Source organism: Macrobrachium rosenbergii, chromosome 48, assembly GCF_040412425.1.
Source record: "Macrobrachium rosenbergii isolate ZJJX-2024 chromosome 48, ASM4041242v1, whole genome shotgun sequence".
In the NCBI taxonomy this organism is placed as follows: domain Eukaryota; kingdom Metazoa; phylum Arthropoda; class Malacostraca; order Decapoda; family Palaemonidae; genus Macrobrachium; species Macrobrachium rosenbergii.
Genome location: NC_089788.1, coordinates 4,514,842 through 4,536,583, shown reverse-complemented (window position 1 = coordinate 4,536,583; position 21,742 = coordinate 4,514,842). Strand labels below are relative to the sequence as shown.

The 21,742-nt window shown below is 34.5% G+C and overlaps 1 protein-coding gene and 1 non-coding gene across 3 annotated transcripts; one reads left to right on the top strand and one right to left on the bottom strand.

Moving 5' to 3' along the window:
- Positions 1 to 2,150: 2,150 nt before the first annotated feature.
- TRNAQ-UUG (transfer RNA glutamine (anticodon UUG)) lies at positions 2,151 to 2,222 on the bottom strand. Its single transcript has one exon. It is a non-coding gene; the product is annotated as a tRNA-Gln (tRNA).
- Positions 2,223 to 4,092: 1,870 nt separating this feature from the next.
- On the top strand, positions 4,093 to 19,650 carry LOC136831193 (disks large-associated protein 5-like). 2 transcript variants are annotated; one of them, XM_067091180.1, is made up of 8 exons: positions 4,093 to 4,179; positions 5,909 to 6,080; positions 7,747 to 7,880; positions 8,278 to 8,370; positions 9,004 to 9,117; positions 10,756 to 10,882; positions 12,043 to 12,150; positions 13,579 to 19,650. In XM_067091180.1, the coding sequence occupies exons 2-8, from the start codon at positions 5,924 to 5,926 to the stop codon at positions 13,725 to 13,727; spliced, it is 882 nt and encodes a 293-aa protein (XP_066947281.1). In that variant the 5' UTR covers positions 4,093 to 4,179; positions 5,909 to 5,923; the 3' UTR covers positions 13,728 to 19,650. The 2 variants fall into 2 exon arrangements, with proteins under 2 accessions (XP_066947281.1, XP_066947282.1); XM_067091181.1 differs by having other exon boundaries at positions 4,110 to 4,175.
- Positions 19,651 to 21,742: the final 2,092 nt, after the last annotated feature.

Below are 21,742 nucleotides of genomic sequence, written 5' to 3'. Positions count from 1 at the left end.
GAATAATAAATATAAATGTATATATATATATACATACATATGGCCATGAAAAAAGTAGAACAATGGAGCGGAAGATCTTACGGTTTTGCAGCTCTCTCAAAAGGCATTCTCCTCAGGCATTAAGTTCAGACTTTCTTTGCGGCGTTTTCTTTGACTGATAACACCTTTCATATAGAGGTATATCTTTGTTTTCCCAATAATATCTTAACCGGGTTTTATTCTTTTACTCTTTTTCATTTTTCCAGTTGTTGTACAATGTTCGTTGTTTCCTGTCGAATGGCGTGCATTCAAAATGCACATGTTAGCGTGAGTTTTTTTTTTACAATGGCATATTCGCCTCCGTCTTAGAGAGAACGGTTTTTCAAATGTCAGCTGACATTATCATCTATGTTTTTTTTTTTAATGAAAACCGGTTTTGGGTTGCTCGCGTGAGCCTCGCTGAAGTTGATAGACACCGTTAAACGAATAATGTACAGTTATTTTGGGTTATATCATTTATCTTATGATAATCGATAAAAATGACAAATTTTTTTCGTATTAAATAAATACACGCTTCGGATTGCGTGTACGCGTCGCTGAAATTGAGGATAAAGTAGTCAAACGAATAACTATGTTATTTTTTTTTTTAAATTTGCTTATCTGATTTTACAGCATCGTTAACATTGACGCCAGAATGTCGGGAACAGAGTCGGGAATGACGGATGGCTGAAGATTATACTGACTGACGATACTATACTAGCGGATCCTGAGGGGAGGGGGACCACCTGGGCACGTCGGCCCCACCCCCCAATGAAAAAAATGACAAAATAATAATATTGAAGATTTAGATAATAACATAAATGAGAAATATAAAAATGGGGAAAAATAAAGAATCTAACAGAAATAATTTATAAAATTTTGAGAAAATTTTATGTGATATTATAAACATACATATATGCATGTATGTATATTGTGTGTATATATATATATATATATATATATATATATATATATATATAATATGAAAATTGGTGCCCACTATTCTGGATCCGCTAGTGGGCGATAGTGATGAGACATTACAAAGACCACTGAGAGTTTGAAAGTGCCTGTAAGAACAGAAAGAGCTGAGAGAAACAACGAACGAGATTAAAATGCCATTGAGGGTAAATGGAATCTAGGCAGGTGGAACACTGACTCTTGTGGCTACTCGTTCTGGGGGTATTTGGGAGTAGATATAAAGGATAATTTCAAAAGGAATGAATAGGTCAAAGCAAGGAAGGTGGCGGGATGTGTGCAGTAGACTAGAGAGACTTCAGGGGTCTGTGAGAGTCAAGGGATTGCTGAGCAAAATCTCCTTTATGGGAGAGAAGTGTGGATCTTTGCTGCAAGTAAAAGTCTGAAGTTTATAAGATGTTTGGTTATCCTATGTGATGTAAGAACTAAGAAGGTGGACAAATGTGCAGTTGAATAGGATTGATAAAAAGTTTGGCAAAGGTAAAAGGATGGAATAGAATGGTAAGAGATGGTTCAGTCATGTAGGAAGAATGGTGGAAGCTAGATCTGAAAGTAAGAGAGCTTACACATCTATACATTGTCTTCAGGGGGAGTTCAACATGTTGCTGATGTGTATAGATATTTTCTGCATTGGGGCTTCATTCACAAATCAGCAGTTGAAGAATTATTTTTTCTCAGAAGTTTATAAATTATATATATATATATATATATATATATATATATATATATATATATATATATATATATATATATATATATAACAATACCTCAATTAAACAGGATGGTATTCAACAGAGCTTTTATTCACTAAAGCTACAAGCTTTCAAGGACCAATCTGTCTCCATCTTTCGGCTACCAGATGATGGGGACATAATTTCCTTGAAAGGTTGTAACTTTAGTGGATAGAATCTCCAAAAGATACCACCCTGTTTAAATGAGGCCTTGTTATTCTTTGTATATGTGCAGTGCCTAGTACAATTTGCAAGTGGTCAAGCTTAACATACATATATATTAATTTTACTATAAAACCCTTTCATTGCACTGTAATGTGAAGGATTATTGAGCTAATATCATACAGATCGAGCTTAATATCTCCAGAAGCACATCGACATCAAACTGGAATCTGATATTAATATTAGAAATAAGAACCAAAGGAGAGGTCCCACCGAGACTCGAACTCGGATCGCTGGATTCAAAGTCCAGAGTGCTAACCATTACACCATGGGACCTTGCGTGGCGAAAGTGCCTCACGGGAGAGGCACACTCGTGTACTACTTTACGTGGATCCCGTGTGACTACTGCCAACTTGCAGTCTTGCACGCCGGTCGCAGTGTCGTCGTCGCTGATGGCAAATGGCAACCAAACTGTGGAGTTGCCAAATTCACAATTAGACTCCGAAAACAACACCGTTCGGTTCTTTTAAATTAGGATGATATGAACTTAAACATTGTGAAGATTAAAGTAAGAGAAAATAGAATTTAGTGAAGTATTCACTTTCATCATTAAGAAAGAAGCACAAAAAGCAAATGGAAAAAAGAAAAGTTAAACTCTGGTAAACCTCCTACGCACACATTCACCCAAACAGTATAACCATTAACCAAGGCAGCTCCTTTGAAAAATAAAAATAAAAATGAAAAGGTACAAACGGCAGAATGTCATCTTTATAGAGGGATTGGGTTGGGTGTTAACACCCTAATGAATAGCAATTGAATTTTAGTGTTTGTTACTTTTTTAAATACAAAATCATCACTGTAGTTACAATACTCAAAAAATGTTTAAGTGCACCTGAATCAGATTTTCATTTACCAAATGGTTTAATCATAATGGCTGTTTTGTCGAAAGCTGTTGCAACATGGGAAGGTTTCGCCCAACAATGCAAATCATTATGACCTACATATATTATCTCAGCATGACTTTCTCTTCAACATATTTTCATAAGTTTTTCTTGTGCCTTTTATACCCTGTCTTTATCTACCAATGATTTTACCATCTCTCTCCCTGTAACCAAGTTAAAATCTGTAAGTGGCTGGTGTTTAGAATAATGTCTCTTTATATCCAATTTTTCCACTAGATTCCATGTTAAGATAAATATACAATTACAAGTTCTGAAAAAAATAAAATATTGTTGATAAGATTAACAAACTCTTATTGGAAACTGGGTAATACACTAGGATTGTGTCCAATTCTTGTGGTTTCCTATTACCTTGATTCCCTTGTGAGGTCAAAGAAGACAGAACTGGGTACTGATTGATTTATTACCTGGGCATAAGGTATACATGGCAGCGTGCATACGGAAACATGGTGCCCGACCCCAGGTCCCCATGACCCGCACGCTGAGTGAGGGCAATTTGTGTTTGTTAACAGTCGATCAAATAACAATAACACGAGACATAATGTACATACAGTGATAAAATATATATTGGCGAAAAGACCAGGAAATTCTTCATACAAATATATACACGAGATTCTTGCTGCGTTGATAGATGCGATACATGATCGTAATTAATGGGTAAAGAAGACGTCTTTACACCCTGAATCAACTAATTTTGTTGCTCGAAAGATTGCCCAACGTACTATTTTTAGTTTCGACGGAATCTACCATTAAATAATACCCAAAACATAAATTAAGCGTAACAGTACTGTGATTAGACCATTCAGCTAGGTTTCTTACTGCGTTGGGTTTAACATGGCAAGCTCCAAAGAAAACTAGTAAAATCATGTATTCCAAGCAAAGAAAGCATATTTATCGTGTCCATGCAACTAAGAAAGCACAGTTTTCAACATTAAGAAACAGGAGATATTTAGATTATGGTTACATGTATAATGTGGAATAATTAATTAATTTAATAATTTAACAGGCGATTTAGTATTTAGATAATTTAAACTTAATGCCTTATATTAACGAGCCCTCAAAATACATCGTCAGTGCTTTGCATGAGCACATTTCAATACTAAGAGACAGAAGATATTATGATTCTATTTAAATGAATAATCATGGAATAATGAACTATTAGTGACCTTATTCACTGATTTAGCATTTAGAGGATTTAAAAGATAATAATATATATTAACGATCCCTTCAACAGTAACCAACCTCTGTTTTGATTGGCTGCTAACGCCAACAACATTGAGTGACGTCACAAGTTTGAATTCCGTGTGTAGGCGTTTTCCCTCCCGACTAAGTTGGTAATCTATCTCATTTTCTGCAGATAAACTGCGTGTGCATGTTCATGATGACTTTGTTGAAGTTATATGTAAACTCGGGTATAATTTAAAAGCTAACGCAGTCGAGGTTATATCGCTACGAACGCTTTTTAGCGAGCGAAATATGTAGCGGAGCATCTCGTGTTGTAGGCCCGTAACCTATGATGGAGGATCCATCCTAATTATAACATTACGTTATTTGGCTGTTTTATCTGTTCCAAAGTGACATCGAGAGGATTTTGGTACAATGAGATTTGTATTTTTTACAGTCTGGGTAGAAAGTTCGGTAGAAATTGGAAATTTATATACTTTTTATGTAGGAATTTGTTGCTTACCGAGAATTTGCCGTTATTTTTGGCGTTCGACTGTAATTAACCCGTAATTAACCTCAGAACTGATATGTTATTGTATGCTGGCCATCCTGGAATGCTATCACTCATGCGCAGTGTTAATACCCTAGGGAAACTTGGTAAAATGTGGAGATTCCTTTAGGGGGCGCCCCCCCCTCTTAAGTAACATGGCCAACTAGGTTAGGGTACATTAGGTTAGTATAGTTCGTTTTCTTATAGATTTTCTTAGCCAATCCCTTCTTGAACATGTGGCTCTCTAATGACTTGCGCATGCGTGGAACCATTCCATAACACGAACTTGACAAGCGGTCTTTCTCCCCACCTAAAACCCTGCGTTCCCAAGGGGTCCCCAACGATGTTGGATAGAGTTACGAGGTTAATAATAATTGACACGAGGTTAATAATAATTGACCGATAATAAACAACATCTCCATCAGCAACACAAAGTATAAGAAAAATTAAAATCAAGGTATCATGTTTATTTTTGTAGGTATCTTTCCATCAACCATTTTGCTAGCCTATCGTAGATGTACTCTACCGTGGGTCAGCCATGACCCAATGTTTATTTTTAATTTTCTCGTAATATTCTATGATTGGAGTGTGTGTGATAAATAAATAAAAATAAATTAAAATAAATAAAAATTAATAAATTGTGTATTGTAAAGATAACATACACCCGACAGGTGACTCCTCGATGTCTTCAACACTAGGCTACCTTTCAGCAATTATATATTCACTATAAGTGCAATTGTGGCCAGTCTCATCTGTCGTGGTTTGTGATTAGGGAAATGAAGGTAAAGCCTCTCGTTACTTTCCAACGTTTGGCCACACTTTGGTAATCGTACAGTTTTAGGGGTCGAAATTCAATGCATTACGTAAAGTCAAGATCAGCACACAGATATATCAAATATTTATTGAATCATGTTAAACATTGGAAAAATGAACTGTTTATCTGTTTACAGAAGCAGAAATTTAGGAAAAGGGGGCGATTAAAGGGGGGAACGTGGATAAACAAAAACATTTCTTGGGGATACGGACTCATAGAATTTTGAGGAAATCGAACATCTCTGCTTCTCTGGTTTGTAGATAGAGTTCAGGAATGACAGTATGTTAGGTGAGATGGGAAATTCATATAATTAGTATTCATGTCAATGTTAACCATTTCTTGGCATGTGTAAACAGCTGTTCAGGTGTGAAGAGCTCAGTAAAAGTGATTGTTTCTATAGACCCTAATTTGAATTTTGAAATGGCTATGACAAGACAGTAGTACGGTAGCATAAGATGCTGCAGCAGTTTGTCAGTCAGGTTTTTTTTATGTATTTTCATTTTTCTGTTTACATTACTTTTATATGTTTTTACAGATTAAAGTCTTCAAGATGGTGCACGTTGAAAATCCGTTAAACGTTCACTACTTCAGAAATCTTTTGAAGAGTGAAAGAGAAATTCTTGAAGGGCACTGTTCTCAATGGCGAGAAATCTGCAAATTGCAGGATGTTCCTCAAAATGTAGAAGGTGATATCTTGGTGGCCATAGGTAAGCAGTTTAGTGTCTTGATCAGTCACATAAAGCATGAAATTGACAACTACAGACTATTAATAATTTTGAGTTGATCTGCTGCTATATGATATTGTTATTTGACATTAATTTTAGGACTTAAGTATCAATAAATTTGTTAGTTTTAATGCTGGATAACTGGAAAATGCTATAGAGGTAATCCCTGGTTATTGGTGATCTGGTTTTATGGGGCTTATTGGCGCCGACATGTACTTGAGAGAGGTGCCGATCTCCAGTTATCGGCGCCGAGAATCACTGATTTTTGGTTATCAGCGATTTTTGCTTGTGGTCACGCCATTAGAACGGAACCCCCGCCGATAACCTGGGACTACCTGTATAGCATTCAGATAATTAGATGCTAAATTATGTATTCTTATCACACTATAGCACTAAAGAGAAAATAGATCCAAAGGTAAGTTGGCATAAATGATATTAAAGGTTTTGATTGAGCCACGTTTTCTGATTTTGTTGTTGGTCTCAGTTTCTATTCTCCAGTGTCAGTTAATTTTTCAGCCTAATGGTGTATGCATGTATATTACAGAAACTTAAGGATTTATGTAGCATAAGGTTGTAAGAATCTATAGTGGATTTTGGTGGGAAATACAGTATAAAATGACACTCAGTGTTGAGTACATTATTGTCTTAAGCTGTTTATTGTATAGGTATAACCTTTTATCTCATGGTAGACGTACCTTTTTATTCAATTTAATATTTGAAGTCTCGAATCTAATTATATAGCTGTGGGCAGATTGGTTGTTATCCTCGTGTGTCTCCTCTCCGATCGTTTTAGATTAAGTTAGCCTTGTGCTGGCTGGGGCGCTTGCTCCTTGGCAGACTGCAACTTCTGTCCATAACCTAGTTATTGTGGAATGCTGTCATAACCTTTCCAGATCTCTGACCACAAATTCGCTTAGCAAATATATGGAGTGTTGAAGTTAATCCGCTCTCTGTGACCGTCGAAAGATTCACCTTTACTCTTCCAAATTGATTCCAAATTCCAGTTGTCTTTTGATGCTTTTCCAAACCTTTTCCAGATCGCCTTTTACAACCTTTATGCAAATATTTATTTCATTGGTGGGTTTTATGTACGAAGTTGGAATTTTCCTTCTGTGATGTTGTCTAGCTAAAATTTCTTTCAGTTTCTCTCATTCTGTTCTGTTCACCAAGTTTTATTAAAACTTTCTTCATATTCCTTTTGCCACGAGTCTCTGGTATATTCTCACCTCATGCTGCATTCATGGCTGGGACTTTCACTTTGTATTGTAATATCTTGCACCACAATCATTTATGGTAGGGATGAGAGACAATATAGGGTAACTGATTTTTATACAAAAAAAGTAACCTGAATTGTGTTCTTAGTTGTTTATAATCTTTGCACTCGAAAGTTTTCTTAGTAGGTTTTGAACTTAAGTGAAAAATTATTTGCTAAATTTTTGAATTGTAAAACATTGAATGATACAAAATTATAGTTTGGTATAAATGTGACGCATTCATTCTCAGCAGGGTGTCATTTCAGTGCAAAATATTGGTGTATTTATTTTTTTAGATACAAAGATCCCGCCACAACTATAGTACATATTGTGAGCTGGAAAACTATTAGGTTAAATATTTCTTTACTAATCATAATATTCCCAATCTGTTTCAGGCCAGGCTGAGTTATTGATGAGGGAGAGATTTGTCCAGTTTTCTGGGTTAATTGATGATTGTGAATTGAAAAGAGGTGAGAAGGAAACTACTTGCCAGGACTTACAAGGATTTTGGGATATTGTTTATTTTCAGGTAATTTTGTTAGTTTTTTTTTGTCTTGGTTTACTGTAGAGCTCAGCATTTTTGTTTATTTTAAACACACAGCCTGATAGCAATTGCATTAATTTCCAGAGTTTTTTTTTTTTTTTTATTTGCCTTATACTGTTCTTTCAGATTTGTACATTTTTTAAAAATTTAGCCTCAAGACACTGGTTCGTCAGATCTTAATTAGGTTACTTTAGCACTGTACTCCTCATTAGTGTCAGGAGAGCCATCAGCTAATATCTGTACAATGACTTGGGTAAGTTTGCTCATATAAACAAAATTTTTGTTGATTTCTGTTCTACCAGTATCAATATGAAGGCTATTTTTAGTCTTATCACTGTCAAGTAAAAGACAGTATCTTAAAAAGAGTTGCATTTCATTTCAGGTTGAAGACGTCAAGAAGAAGTTTTTCCAGCTCTCAGACCTCAAGACCAATAACTGGGAAGTCCCAAAACCAAAAACTCCAGTAGAAGTCAAGGTGAGGAATGACCGATATGTACTGTTTTATAATCATTGGCTGTGATTTTCCTTTGGTAGGAGTTGATATTTTTATGAGTTTTCCTATATTGTATTTTCTTGAGGTTTTGAGCCTGATAGCACATCTTGAGCTCCTGTTAATAAGAGTGTCACAAGTTGTCCCTACAGCAGCGTTTTAAATTTTTTATAGCAAGGAATGATAAACCTAAAACATAGTACAGCATGTACTTTCATAATACAGTAAACAGTAGCTAAGAGAAGGGTGTTCAAATACTAGAAAACAGATTAGATGATTAGGCAGTATGATGAAAAGGGTTGAGGGACAAATATTTAGTTATGAAAGTAGCAGGGTGTTGACCAGGGACTTGGCCCAAAAGATTAGGGAGAAAGGGCATAGCTGAGAACCTAGATTTGATGGTAAATGGTGTTCGAGATGAAAAGAAAATAGGAATTCATTAGAGGTTTGAATCCTCATTTTGAAATGCTATGGTACTAACCCTCAGAACTTTGCTGGTGGCACATAAGCTTGAGGAGAGGTATTTAAAACAGATTTTTGTTTTTATCTCTACTGAGTATTTAGGTTACATGTGATCAAAGCACATGACTGTTTAATTTTTTTATTCTTTTCTTATAGAAGAAAGCCCCAGTAATGAAACTGCAGAATGGACCTGCCAAGCCCAAGGTATTTAACAAAAATGCAAGCAGTGGTATGAGGGCACATATTCTTGCTGCTAGACAGAAACTCAAGGTTAGTATGTGTTAAAAACTTATTTAAATCTAAGAAGTAAGACAGTGAAAAGTTTAGCGTCATAAGTATTTTCGCAGACCATATATGTGACTTGCCAACTTGAATATCTCCAGAGGATATTGGTTTTGATTGTTTATTTAGTATCAAGTTTTATAGAAGTCATTTGGGTAGTTGCATTTTTGCACCATGTTTGAGATTGCGTGTATTCGTTTTGTATCATTGGCGCTAAGGGAAATCGTAAATTTATAATGTAATTCAGTACAGCATTAGGAGTTCGTTGCTAGGATAAAGTTAAAAATTATATGAAGAGGGAACTTATGGAATTCTCCTAAATAGATGAGGAACTTTTATCTTTGTTCCTGTTTGTGAAGTTTATAAATATACCCCCTAAAGTGCAAAAAATGGCACTGCCAGAATATCTGTCTAATCCCAGTTTCTAGTGAAAGAAGACGAGTGTTTTAGATTGCATAAAATTTTAAGCACAAAATGATGGAATAAGATCCTTTTATGGAGTAAAGTAAAAGTCTCAGAAGTAACAACCCTGGCAACTTGTTAACTGAAAAAGTTATTAGATGGAATCAGATAAATTTGATGTAACCAAAATAATATCATGATAAAGTAGTCTGAGATAAGAAAGGGTATTTTGTAGAAAAATTGGTGGTTAGCAATGAGGATTTTAACTGTGATGATAGATGTGATGTTCATGCACATAACTGTAGGGTGGCAACTTTTTCAGTTTTAGACCTTATTAATGCTTCTTTATCGCATTCCTTCAACCCAACTACACTCACGTCCTCATTTCCAATGTGATATGTTCTCTCAGGTGAAACTAAATGAAGTCATAAAAATGTGACATAGTCGTAAACTACTAATGCTTATAATCTGCTTTATGTGACTTATATTTTCAAGACAATAGTGAGGGGTTATATTATCCATTCATAGCAACAGTCTTCACAAACCTTCCTAGATCTTGTAAATGTTTGATATCTGCATATGATGTGCTAGATTCTAGACGGTTAAGGAAAGATGAAGCAGAATGTTGAAAGATTGTCTTTTATGCTTTAAGTAAAAAAGGGAGAACATCATGAGGTATTGTAGAGTTTCTTGGGTAGAATTTACTCTTGAGTGGATTTCCATAACTTCTCTTGTTGATGCATTTCTCGGCAAGCTACTGTGCTGCTTCATCATACTGTATTCAGGTGTCTGTGATTCATAGAAAAGTACTTAGAGAAGAGAAAGGAGAAAGTAAATACATAGGTAAAATAAAAAATGATGGAAGAAGCTAAAGGAAATTGTGATTGTGACAAGAACTTCAAAAGGTAGACTAAAATTGTAAAGCAGATGGAAGCCATTTTCAAAGGTTTATGCCATTATATACACTCATATCTTTTGAAATTGCTATCATGGGTGTTGGAGACACTCTCTCTCTCTCTCTCTCTCTCTCTGAGAGGCATCTTAATATGAGATGAAAGCCTCATATTAAGCTTATTTGAGGTTATATATTGTGAAATGAGTCTCAGGAAATGTAATTGTGTGGAAAAGTATTTGTATAAAGATTTAATTTTCTTGACATCACACACACTCTCACACTCTCTCCCTCTTTCTCTCTTTTGGAATTCACAATGATTTTCACCGCAGGATGCAGCTGCTCCAAAGCAGGACAGCATACAATCTGCCCCCGGAGGAGGAATTCAGGCCACAATTCGTAAGCCTTCAGATGACGAAGATAAAGAAAACAAGACTGTAACACCAAGTACACCAAAAGGTAAGGCATCTAGAAGTTAGTTGAGCTAAGTGAACGTATTTATTACATCTGTTGATTTATGTACTTGAAGGAAGTTGTTACCTTAGCCAAATTATTGTACATTGACAGTTGCTCAAGGATTCTCGCATAGTTTTGAAATTTGTTAATTACTCATGTAACCAGCCTCCATCCAATAGCTGTCCATGCCTATTATTGGGGCAGTGATTTCTTTAGATATAAAAATATCAGTGTGGCATGTCCACGGAGTGTCTGCAAATAGACCATGGTAAATGTTTCTAAAAGATTTTCCAGTTATTTGCATTTTCCTCTGAGCTTTAACCATGAGTAATGTATTCAAGATTGTCTAATAAAGGTCATTATCAATAGATCGTTATCAATAGACGTAATTGCTTGTAAATATGCATTAGAGTTCTGTATTCTGTTATTTAAACCACTGTAAACACCAAGTTGTGCTTTGATACCATCTGCACACCAGCCATTTTGTAATAGCAAAACATAGGTATCTTTTCTTTATTCTTGGAACTCTAGACAGTATGGTTGTGGAAATGAAAGCCTAAAAGCAAACTAATAAATAAAATGGCAAATGAAAAGAAATACCATGGTAGGAAATACAAAATGAAGATTAACTAGTTGACAGTGCATTAAGCAGAATGATTGGTCATGATTAAGATGACATTTGAAGTTTTTCATGTATGATTCAGTAGAAATTCTCAAATCAGTGAGGTTTGATTAAGCGTAAATCTTGCTTGGCCAGCACAAGTGTGTTCATGTATTAGTAATTGTCATTTTTAAGTAGTGAAAATGGGCTAATTACCAAAAACTCCTACTTGTTAGTTTAACTAGACCACTGAGTTAAGGTTCTTCAGTCATATGGACTGATTGATAGATGAGCCGATTTTCAATTTCTTACTTTATTTGTTCTTTGATTTTGCATCATGCTTTCAGGGTTTCAAGTTCAACTTTTATTCACTTTTGTATTAACAGAATATACTTGAACTTCCTTAAATGAAAAAATATTTGTCCAATTGCTCATGTTCCTCTTTGTACTTGAGGTTCCCAGAAATCAGTCGATAGCCAGCGTTTACAAGCACTGAAATTATTATGTAAGTTTATGAATGGATTTATGTGCATTTATATGCATTTGATTGTGTATGTTGCAGGTGTCAAAAGCCCAGATAAGGCTGTTTTTGATGCTGGTTTCTTCAAAGTTGTCACACCAGTGAAGAAGTTGGCAGAAACCATCAGACAGGATAAATTTTTTTCTCCAGGTAAGACTACTGGAAACATCAAGTGAATTTCATTGTGGTGCCTTTGGTCGCTTCCTACCTAGTTGCCCAACGACTTTCACTTTGCCTTGCTGCAATACAGTACAGTATTCACATTTCATTTTAGCTCAGATCTTATGGGTATGCCCTGTAAGAATCTAGAAGTGTGGCAGTGATATTGTTAAATTCATTTATAATGTGCAATAGCTCTGTTTATATATATATATATATATATATATATATATATATATATATATATATATATATATATATATATATATATATATATATATATATATATATATATATATATATATATATATATATATATATATATATATATATATATATATATATATATATATATATATATATATATATATATATATATATATATATATTTTTTTATCCTCTTGTGTGGCAGTGGTGCAGAATGGGAGAGGTCTGTGAATTGAAAAATTGTATGATTACTGTATTTGATTTTATCATTTGATGGATTTTTTTTTTTTTTTTTGGCTACTTTGTCTTGAGTTTCTTTGTAAATGTTTACTTTGTGTCCTCATTACCAAAAGGAGGTGTTTGTTAGATGATGAAGCATTCTCTGCAGCATTGATTTTTAAAGCATACTAGGAACAAAGTTCTGGGAAAATATAAGTGGATACTTCTAAAATATTTTTGTTGAATTATTTATGTACAACACAAAAATAGTAATGTTTGATGTAGCACATAAAAAATAAAACAACACACATTTTAGTCCCTCACTTGATGCACCGTAGGCATTACTAATGGGTGTTTGTAGCACCCCTTTAGCCCATAGCTGCACCCACTTGCTTTCTTCAGGCTTGCTGTCCAACGTCTCTAACTATTACTGCATAGTGCAACTGTCGGGTTTTTCTCCCAGTTTTACCTGTAGATCCTTGTATGTGCTTTATTTCCTTCATTTTTTCAATGTCTTTATCTAACTGACTAACCGCTCCTACTTCCTCTTTTCTCGGTCATAGTAACATAATTATTTTCATTATGTGGTCTCTATACAGGCAGTCCCCGGTTTACGACGGGGTTCCGTTTTTACGCCGCGTCATAAACCGAAAAATCGTCGAAAATTGTCAAAAATCCTGAGAACATCTTACTTTTAATGCTTTGGCTGTACTGAAAACAATGCAAACTATATTTTTATTGAGTTTTTCAATGAAAAAAACCTCCAAATTTTGATTATTCTGCCGTTTTAGAGCCATATTTCTTCCGTCGGATCGGCGTACGACGTGTCGTAACCCCGGAACATGCGTCGTAAACCGGGGAAATGATTTCTGATGAACGTATTTGAAAAGCGTCATAAGCTGGACCCGTTGTAAACCGGGGACTGCCTGTACCTGTATAATAGTAGCATTTAGTTGTGTTGGACACAAATTCTACGAATATTTTTTATTGCAGCTCGTAAGGAAAAAGTGCTTTCGTCTGCAGTGTTGCGGGAGCGTATGCAGAATACCCCTATTGTGCACAAGGATTATTCTCCATGTATGAGAATAACAAGGTCTATGAAAGCTAAAGGAACTGGCAGTAAACTAAGTTTTAATTATTAAGGCCTATACCCTTCAGATCCTAGAAGAGACAATTCAGTCTTCTGGGTATGTTTAGTATCATAAAATTTTATACATTTTCAAAGAAATTTTTCTTGATCTACAGGTGTAATTAGGTTTGTTTCAGTTATTCAATGATTGGTAATGGATGGAAGATCTTTCATATATTTTGTTACTTATATGTCTGTGCGTCCTTATGTTCAATCCGGTTTCTCTTCATGGACTCAGTGAAGAGTCAGTTTTTGAAAGGTGTTCCTTTATAAGGCTGAAATTACAAACTAATTTTGACAGTTGAGAATTGGGTGCTCTTGAAGTGCAATCTTACAGAAGTCAAGAATATACTAAAGAGTTACATATTTATGCATGGAATGAAGTATTTTTTATGGTTTATAAATGTATTCTAAACCTACATCAGTGGTCATTAATATTTGCCCTACTTTAGTTTGTTGAAAGAATTAGGAAATTTTGCCTGTGGAATTGTGTTCATGGAGAGCGTATTTGTTTCAGCCATATGCCAAATATATATATATATATATATATATTTTTTTTTTTGTCGATGTAGCAGATTACTAAAATCTGAGGCACAGTACTTGTGTGTTTATCAGAATTGATGATGGCTGGTCCATTGTGTAAATTACAGATCAGGATTACTTTTGGTATCGAATGTTACAAAATCATTCCTTCACACACTTCAGGTATTTACTTTCCTTTGCTGTTCCTCAAATTATATATTTGTCTACATCAAATCCACATGAAAATTACCCTGTGGTATTTTCGTTGTACTTAGTAAAGATATATCACTTGCCTGTGTGATGAGCATGTTTCTTTTGTAAGTTTTTCTTATATAATTTCACTTGAAACTTTGGCTTCTGATACTATACATACTATAAATAAATATCCAGTGTAGCATCAGTCTAATTTTTGGTAGCTAACTAATGTATTTATTACATACCTTAGAGCAGCCACGTTTATTATAACAGTTTGGTCAATAGCTGGTTACAGATATCAAATAGCCATGAACATGATCAAATCTTAATAACACAGTATTAGCTACTAGTGTTGTACCTGTCCTTTTTGAGTTACTGCTGCTAACTGCTGTGGGAATGAAGATCCTATTAAATGTTTAAGAGAATTTTGTAGTGCCTCTTAATATTACAAAAATATCTGAAATATCTTGTATGTGCCATCAAGTAAGGGTACTTTGAAGGCCCTTATATTTCTGTAAAGTTTCATCTTTAGTTTTTGTCCTGTGAGATTGTTAATTGTATTCTTTAGCTCTGCCACTCACTCATTAATTTTTTGCCTTTCTCAAAAGGAACAAGTCACTATACTCAAAGGACAAGATAGGTAACATCTTTGTGTGTATCAAACCATTAAGTGGGGCTGTCAAAAAACGGAAAATACTTTACATTATGTTGGTCTTGTGTGGTGCATGTCTCCAGTATAGGTTCAAACGTGTTTAAATGCAATGTCACCCCTAGGTGATTTCATTGATTGATAGGTCAACCAATGTCATTCCTTTCACAAAAAGTTTTGTAATGTCTATGAAACCAGTTCATTAGGCTTTTCATTATTTGCAAAATTTATAGTGAAATTTTTTTCTAGCATGTGGTTTTTCTTTAGTTTATTCCTCACAGACAGAGACTAAGGTTTCATGCCTTTCATTTTGGAAAGACAAAGAAACTTTACATTGCTGTGGAAGTAAGTGTAAGTTGCCTTTAAATATTCCGGAACACCTTACTTTTTTGTATCTCGTAACAGATATACAACAAGTTGGAGAACCATTTTATGATCCTATTCTGTGTGTTACTGTAAGTCAAGTGTCTGTGAAATCTGTAAGTTTTCACACTGTACAAAGTTTTCTAGTGTTGCTTTTAATATGTAATATTCTGGGCATTGTACATGAGTATTAAGTATGCTAAGAAAATAATCAAATATTACCTATTTCAGAATACTCGACAGTGACGCTTGTTTGTTTTTTCCTTGCTTCTTCCCAGGTTTTTTCTAATATATTTTAAGAACAAAGATTGTTAGGTAGTTTTACTCTGTTGTCCAGTGAAACTACATAATAATCAAGTAATTTTTGGCACTGAAATTTGTTGACAAGATTACCCATGTGGGGTTTTATGTGCATGCCTAATTGTTTTATATGGTGGAGCATTAAAGCAACACAGTTCGTTAGTACATCATTACTGTCACCATCACACAACATGATTACACTGAACTCCCTGTTGTCAGTGATAATTCTACCTTAGCACCTATTGGATAAATTGGATAACCCAAAATGACAGCCATGGATAATCTGTTCAAAGTCTGTAAAATAAAACTACAGTTTAGTCTTTCTATAGAGTTTACACATAAAGTACACTGTTAATCAAGATGATGCACATGAGGGAGAGAGAATGAATTTTTACATCGTCTTTCATCCCATACTTTCACAGAATCTCCCCGAATACCACAGAATACAATCCATACTAATTTTCATAAGTGAAAGATTAAAATTAAAGTTGATTCAGTAAGAAATATTTTTAAGGGCACGAGAGAGAGAATGGATATAAATCTTTGTTTCATTTATACCATAGTAAAAGTCTCAGCAAACTTCATGAAGTATAATTATTGTAGCCCCTACTAATGACACACAGCATAATATAGTAAGTAACAAAGAAATAGAGAAAAAAATTATCTTTAGGTGTTACAAGAGAATTATTTGCTTTCAAGTTTCTGACTTTCCTGCTATAATATTCCATTTTATTTCCCATGATCAACAGTGTGGACCAGGAACCACTTTACTTTGAATTACAGTTAGTCCCATAAGGGAAGGGTGCTATCCACACTTAGGGGTCAGGAACAACTACAGGGAAGTGTCCGATGGTGATGTAGGAGTCGTCGGTAAACTACAGTGAGAAGGGCAGGTGAAATCAGGACCTGAGGCTTTAGAGTCAGAGAGCTGAAGCTCTGCTGAATGAATTCAGGATAGTGTCTGAGGCCTGAAGAACCTTGTGATTGTTGACAGCCAGGGACTTGCACCTTGGTATTGCTACTTGATTACATGTCCTCAATCTGATTTGGAATGTAACAAATTACATCATACTGTGTAAGGGCTCACTGGCTTTGGATAAGGTTACGTGTGGCTGTTTCTCTTTTTCATTGTCTTAAGTAGTGAGCTTGATGGTTAGGTTCAGCAGTTGCAGTATCTTTTATCATCATCAGATATACATGGTCACCTTCATCAGTGTCAAGTCAGTCAATTCTAGGTGGTGATTACTAACCTTATGGTATCATAATTGTGGGCAGAGGCATTTATTGACATTACTTTATTCTTGAATTTTGTTCATTTTAGCTAAACAAAGAAATTCAGTGGCACTGAGGTGACACCTGTACAAGAAACTGCTTAAGTGAATGCTGAGGGATGTTAGGGGAAAGTGTTTCCTTCAGTTGTATAGTTATCAGTACTTACTTTGTTGGGAAGGTTGGGTAATGTTCTGTTCTTCAGCATAATTGCATCACAGTTAACAGGGACTTCATTGTATGTGCACTTGGTGATTTTTGCTTTTTCAGTGTAAGAGGCAAGACCTATTTTCTTAAATGACATTTTATGGCTTATTTTTTGTAATCTTGTAAACGTTTCATACCTAAGGTATTACAGTATGAGTTTATTTTTACTGTGCTTCAAGGATATTTCATATTGGCAACAATTTAAAGTAAAACTGATAAGTTTTGGCTACAAAGCATTCTATGCACACTGCAGAAAGTTTATCAAACTGATCCCAGAAATATTAGTTAATATTACAAAACAATGAAAACTTAGTCAGGTGTAAGTGAAAGCTATCAACTCTTACTGTAATCCTAATGTATAGTTAAAGGCATAATCTACTGATTTAATTGTCTAGTCCTTTATACTAACCCACTTCATATTCTGAGAATGATGTACAGATATTTAACTGTTCGTAGGAATCTGAACATGTAATGGTAATGTGCCATTTTTAGGCTTATACAGTATAATATTCATATGGAGTAATGAATTTCATTGATTGGGAACTTGAATAATTTGTTTTTCAAAGCCAAAATAGCTGTAATAAGTGTATTTTATAAATTTGAACTTCATCAGTTAAGGGTTTGGAATTAACATTAAGAGTATGCTCAGCGCCACGGTTAAATTTCATCAATTGGTGTCTTAACTAGACTGATATATGTGCATTCTGTTGAAGGGGCTTTCAGTGGTAGGACATTTTTAATGTGAGCGCAATACTGATTTTAATGACTTCATTGTTCCGCTTACCTCATATTCTGTTAATTCTCACGTTTAATAATGTAACGCTGGACATTAAATGATATTATAAGGTGTACTTGTCATTATAACAGACATGTAGTATTCTACAAAGTAAGAACATTAGAATGTAGAGGTGAAGTACAATACTGAATATTCAGGATAAGTAACTATTTTGTAAGTGTAAAAATGCACAGTGTTAGGGTGTAATAACTTTTGTGATAGTGGGTGCTATTTCACATGTTTACTGTGTTTATTGAATATGAACAGTAAATATATGGTAATATAAATCATCTAATGCTTGCTTTCTTCACATGTTCTGTATCATGGCTGCCATCTTAATGGTGTCCCACGTAATCTGATATTTGGAATTTCAGTGCCTTATGTTAGCATTTAAGGAAAATGTAAAACCTTGCTGCCTTGTTGGTGTAGTAAAGCTCAATTACTGTATTTAAATATCAGATGTGTTTAGAAATTGATGCCTTATTTTTTTGAAGCAGAGCCAATCTTTGATTAACAGTCCTCGACTGTAATAGTTATTTTTTTCAGCAAACTTATAATTCACTATTGCTAATAACAAAGTAATTTAATGAGGCAATCAAATTCTGAGATTCAAAGATTTGTTCACGAACAGCTATAATTAGGGTAAGAAATATAAAGTTGAATGTATAAGTGAAGGCAGAACACTGGGCATGGACGATAAGTAATGGACAGCCCTATTCATCTATTACCTCTAGCCTATAACTGTTATCAACTAACTTAACCTTTGGGTCTGCTCCAATATCCCGTCCCCCTTCACTTGAGAACAAAGCATTAGGTCAGCCATGCTGGAGTCCAGGAATATTCCTGTGTGATTTGGGAGTGGAAATGTTGCCTGCATTATGTATTGTGAGGTATACTATACTTAAATACTTACACAGTATTTACATTAGAGTAAGGGAGATCTGGTGAGAGAAATGACGTATGATGATTACCCTGTATTTTATGCAGTGCACCATTATTATTATTATTATTATAATTTGGCAGCAGACCCTCTTTTAAATAGGTTTTATTGAATATTATTGCTGTTTCAGCTGCATTTATTTTGTAGGAGACTTTTTCTATTTTCCTTATTGCGGACTTCTCTTCATTGGAGTTCTGTGCTAACAGCTTGCCTATATTTGTCACTTCACGGGGGGAAAAATATAGGCGAGCTGTTAGCAAGCACCTCCAATGAAGAGAAGTCCGCAATAAGGAAAACAGAAAAAGTCTTCTACAAAATAAATGTGGCTGAAGCAGCAATGATATTCAATAAAACCTATTATTATTATTATTATTATTATTTGTCGGAGGGCTAAGAATAGAAGTTAGAATAATGAAGCTATGTACAGTAATTGTAAAGATCTATAAAGATGATGAAAATATAGTATTAAAATTTATATCATATTCATGAATTTTTTTTGGCAGTTGTAATGGACCTGGCATACACATTCACCAATACGAGTACATCTAAGTAAAACTTGTAAGCGCATACCTGGATTCTTGCGACACAGAACTATTTTTCTACACGAGTTAGAGTATATTCTTTTCAAGTCTGTAGTTTACTCTTTCTTCAGTGAATTTTTTGTAATAAACTTTTCATGTACCTGACTATTGGTAAATACAGTTTTCTTACTTTTATTATTCATTTTATTCTGAACTCCTGTGGGCAGCTACCGAGAGAAGTCGAAAGTTAATTTTCAAAAATGAACTTCTGACTCCGTGGCTAGCTAGGCTACCTGATCAATAGTATATACTGTACAGTAAAGAGGTATCTTAGCTGAATTTAGGTTCTCAGCATTGCCGAGAAGCCAAAAATCCATAATAATGCTTTCGAGAGGTAATAAGTGAAATGCACCTAACAGCACTGTAGGCATTACTTAGGGTTCTTTGCAACTTCCTTTGACTCCTAGCTGCAATCTCTTTCATACCATTTACTATATTCATTCATATTCAAAACTATATTTATATAATATATATATATATATATATATATATATATATATATAGATATTTATATTTATATATTTTCCTCATCAACAGTAGCTTCAAAACTTTTGACTCTTGGTTATAAGTCTCTCTCTCTCTCTCACCTACAGTAACTTCAACCCCATAGGAGGGTAGTGCTGTCAATGCACCTCATGTAGTGCACTGTATGTACTACCTAAGGTTCTTTGCAGTGTGCATTCTGCCCCTAGCTGCAACCCCTTTTGTTCCTTTTATTGTACCTCCATTCATATTCTCTCTTCCATCTTACTTTCCACCTTAACAAACAATGGGTTTCATAGTGCAACTGCAAGGTTTTCCTCCTGTTACACCTTTCAAACCTCCTTACTGTCAGTTTCCCTTTCAGCACTGAATGACCTCACAGATCCCAGCGCTTGGCCTAAATCCTATACAGTATACTGTTCTACTCTGTGGAAATGGTTGGGTTGTTTTAACTCGGCAATGTTGCTGATGACTGTAGCCTTTTATTGTTTTTCATTTTTTATATAGCAGTAGTTCTGAAATATGTGCTCTGCTAAATGAAAGTGGTTCAAGTTTGATTTTATGTTACGTGGCTAAACATATAGATAGTGTTTACTTAGCGGGAAATTCCTTTATCAAACGTTTGTAATCTTGTCTTAGACATTTATAACTGGTTTGTGTTCTAGTTAAACTGGCCCCCAAAGTCTTTATCTTGCTTATTTCTGTTTGCTCATATCACCTTTTATAATTAATAATAATAAAAGAGGTTTCTTTTCATTTGTGACTTAGAATCTGAACAGTTCAGACTAAACACCTTTAAAATAGCCACCAGTTGGGCTTGAATTCCCACTTCTTGAACCCAGGTTTTGTAACTGAAAGACAAGACTGCTGCCAACCAAGACACACAAGTCGTAAAAGAAGCTGGAACCTAAGTACCACTACCTGAGGCTTTACCTGGGCAGGTTAACTGCCTTGCATATCAGCGTGTTTTCCCCCAACTTCCCGACTCGTTAGTAACCCAATTGGCAGCATTTTATTTGAATTACCTTTCTGAGTGAATATGATAGAAATAACCAACACACAATCACGTGTGAAACATATATATAATATATATATATATATATATATATATATATATATATATATTATTGTGTGTGTGTAAACAATCTTGTGTAAATGTTTTTTGATCTTTAAATTTTTTTATTTTACATTAACAATTGTATCGAGCTCCACAGGCCGATACGAACTGATATACTAAATGACTGATAGACCTATAAGCATTGTGATGGTTCAAATATACCACATATTTGCCCAAAGACATGCATTCAAGAAGCTTCTTACGACTTATATTTGCTTCATTTTAATGTATTTTTCTTTCGGATATTATACTTTTTCCATTTATCCCTGAAGCTTACAATAAATAACACCATGTGGATATCTCAAATTTTATATTTACCATTCATAATGACAGTTAAAGGTGATGATATTTAAATCATGATATTTGTATGGAGAATCTAGTAGTGTTCTCTCGTTATCTCTGTCACTGTTCAAATCATACCCATTGACTGAAAAGTAATTTTCCATTGGGTTTTAAAATCATCGTCTGATTCGAAAGATCTTAACCGTTTATCTATGTATATATATATATATATATATATATATATATATATATATATATATATATATATATATATATATATATATATATATATATAGAGAGAGAGAGAGAGAGAGAGAGAGAGAGAGAGCTTCCTCCGTTTCACAT

Bases quoted from the DNA above. Each gene is read 5' to 3' on its own strand.
- LOC136831193 (XM_067091180.1), top strand. From the start codon at position 5,924: ATGGTGCACGTTGAAAATCCGTTAAACGTTCACTACTTCAGAAATCTT. The intron at 6,081-7,746 runs GTAAGCAGTTTA...AATCTGTTTCAG, and splicing joins TGATATCTTGGTGGCCATAG to GCCAGGCTGAGTTATTGATG. The intron at 7,881-8,277 runs GTAATTTTGTTA...ATTTCATTTCAG, and splicing joins GGGATATTGTTTATTTTCAG to GTTGAAGACGTCAAGAAGAA.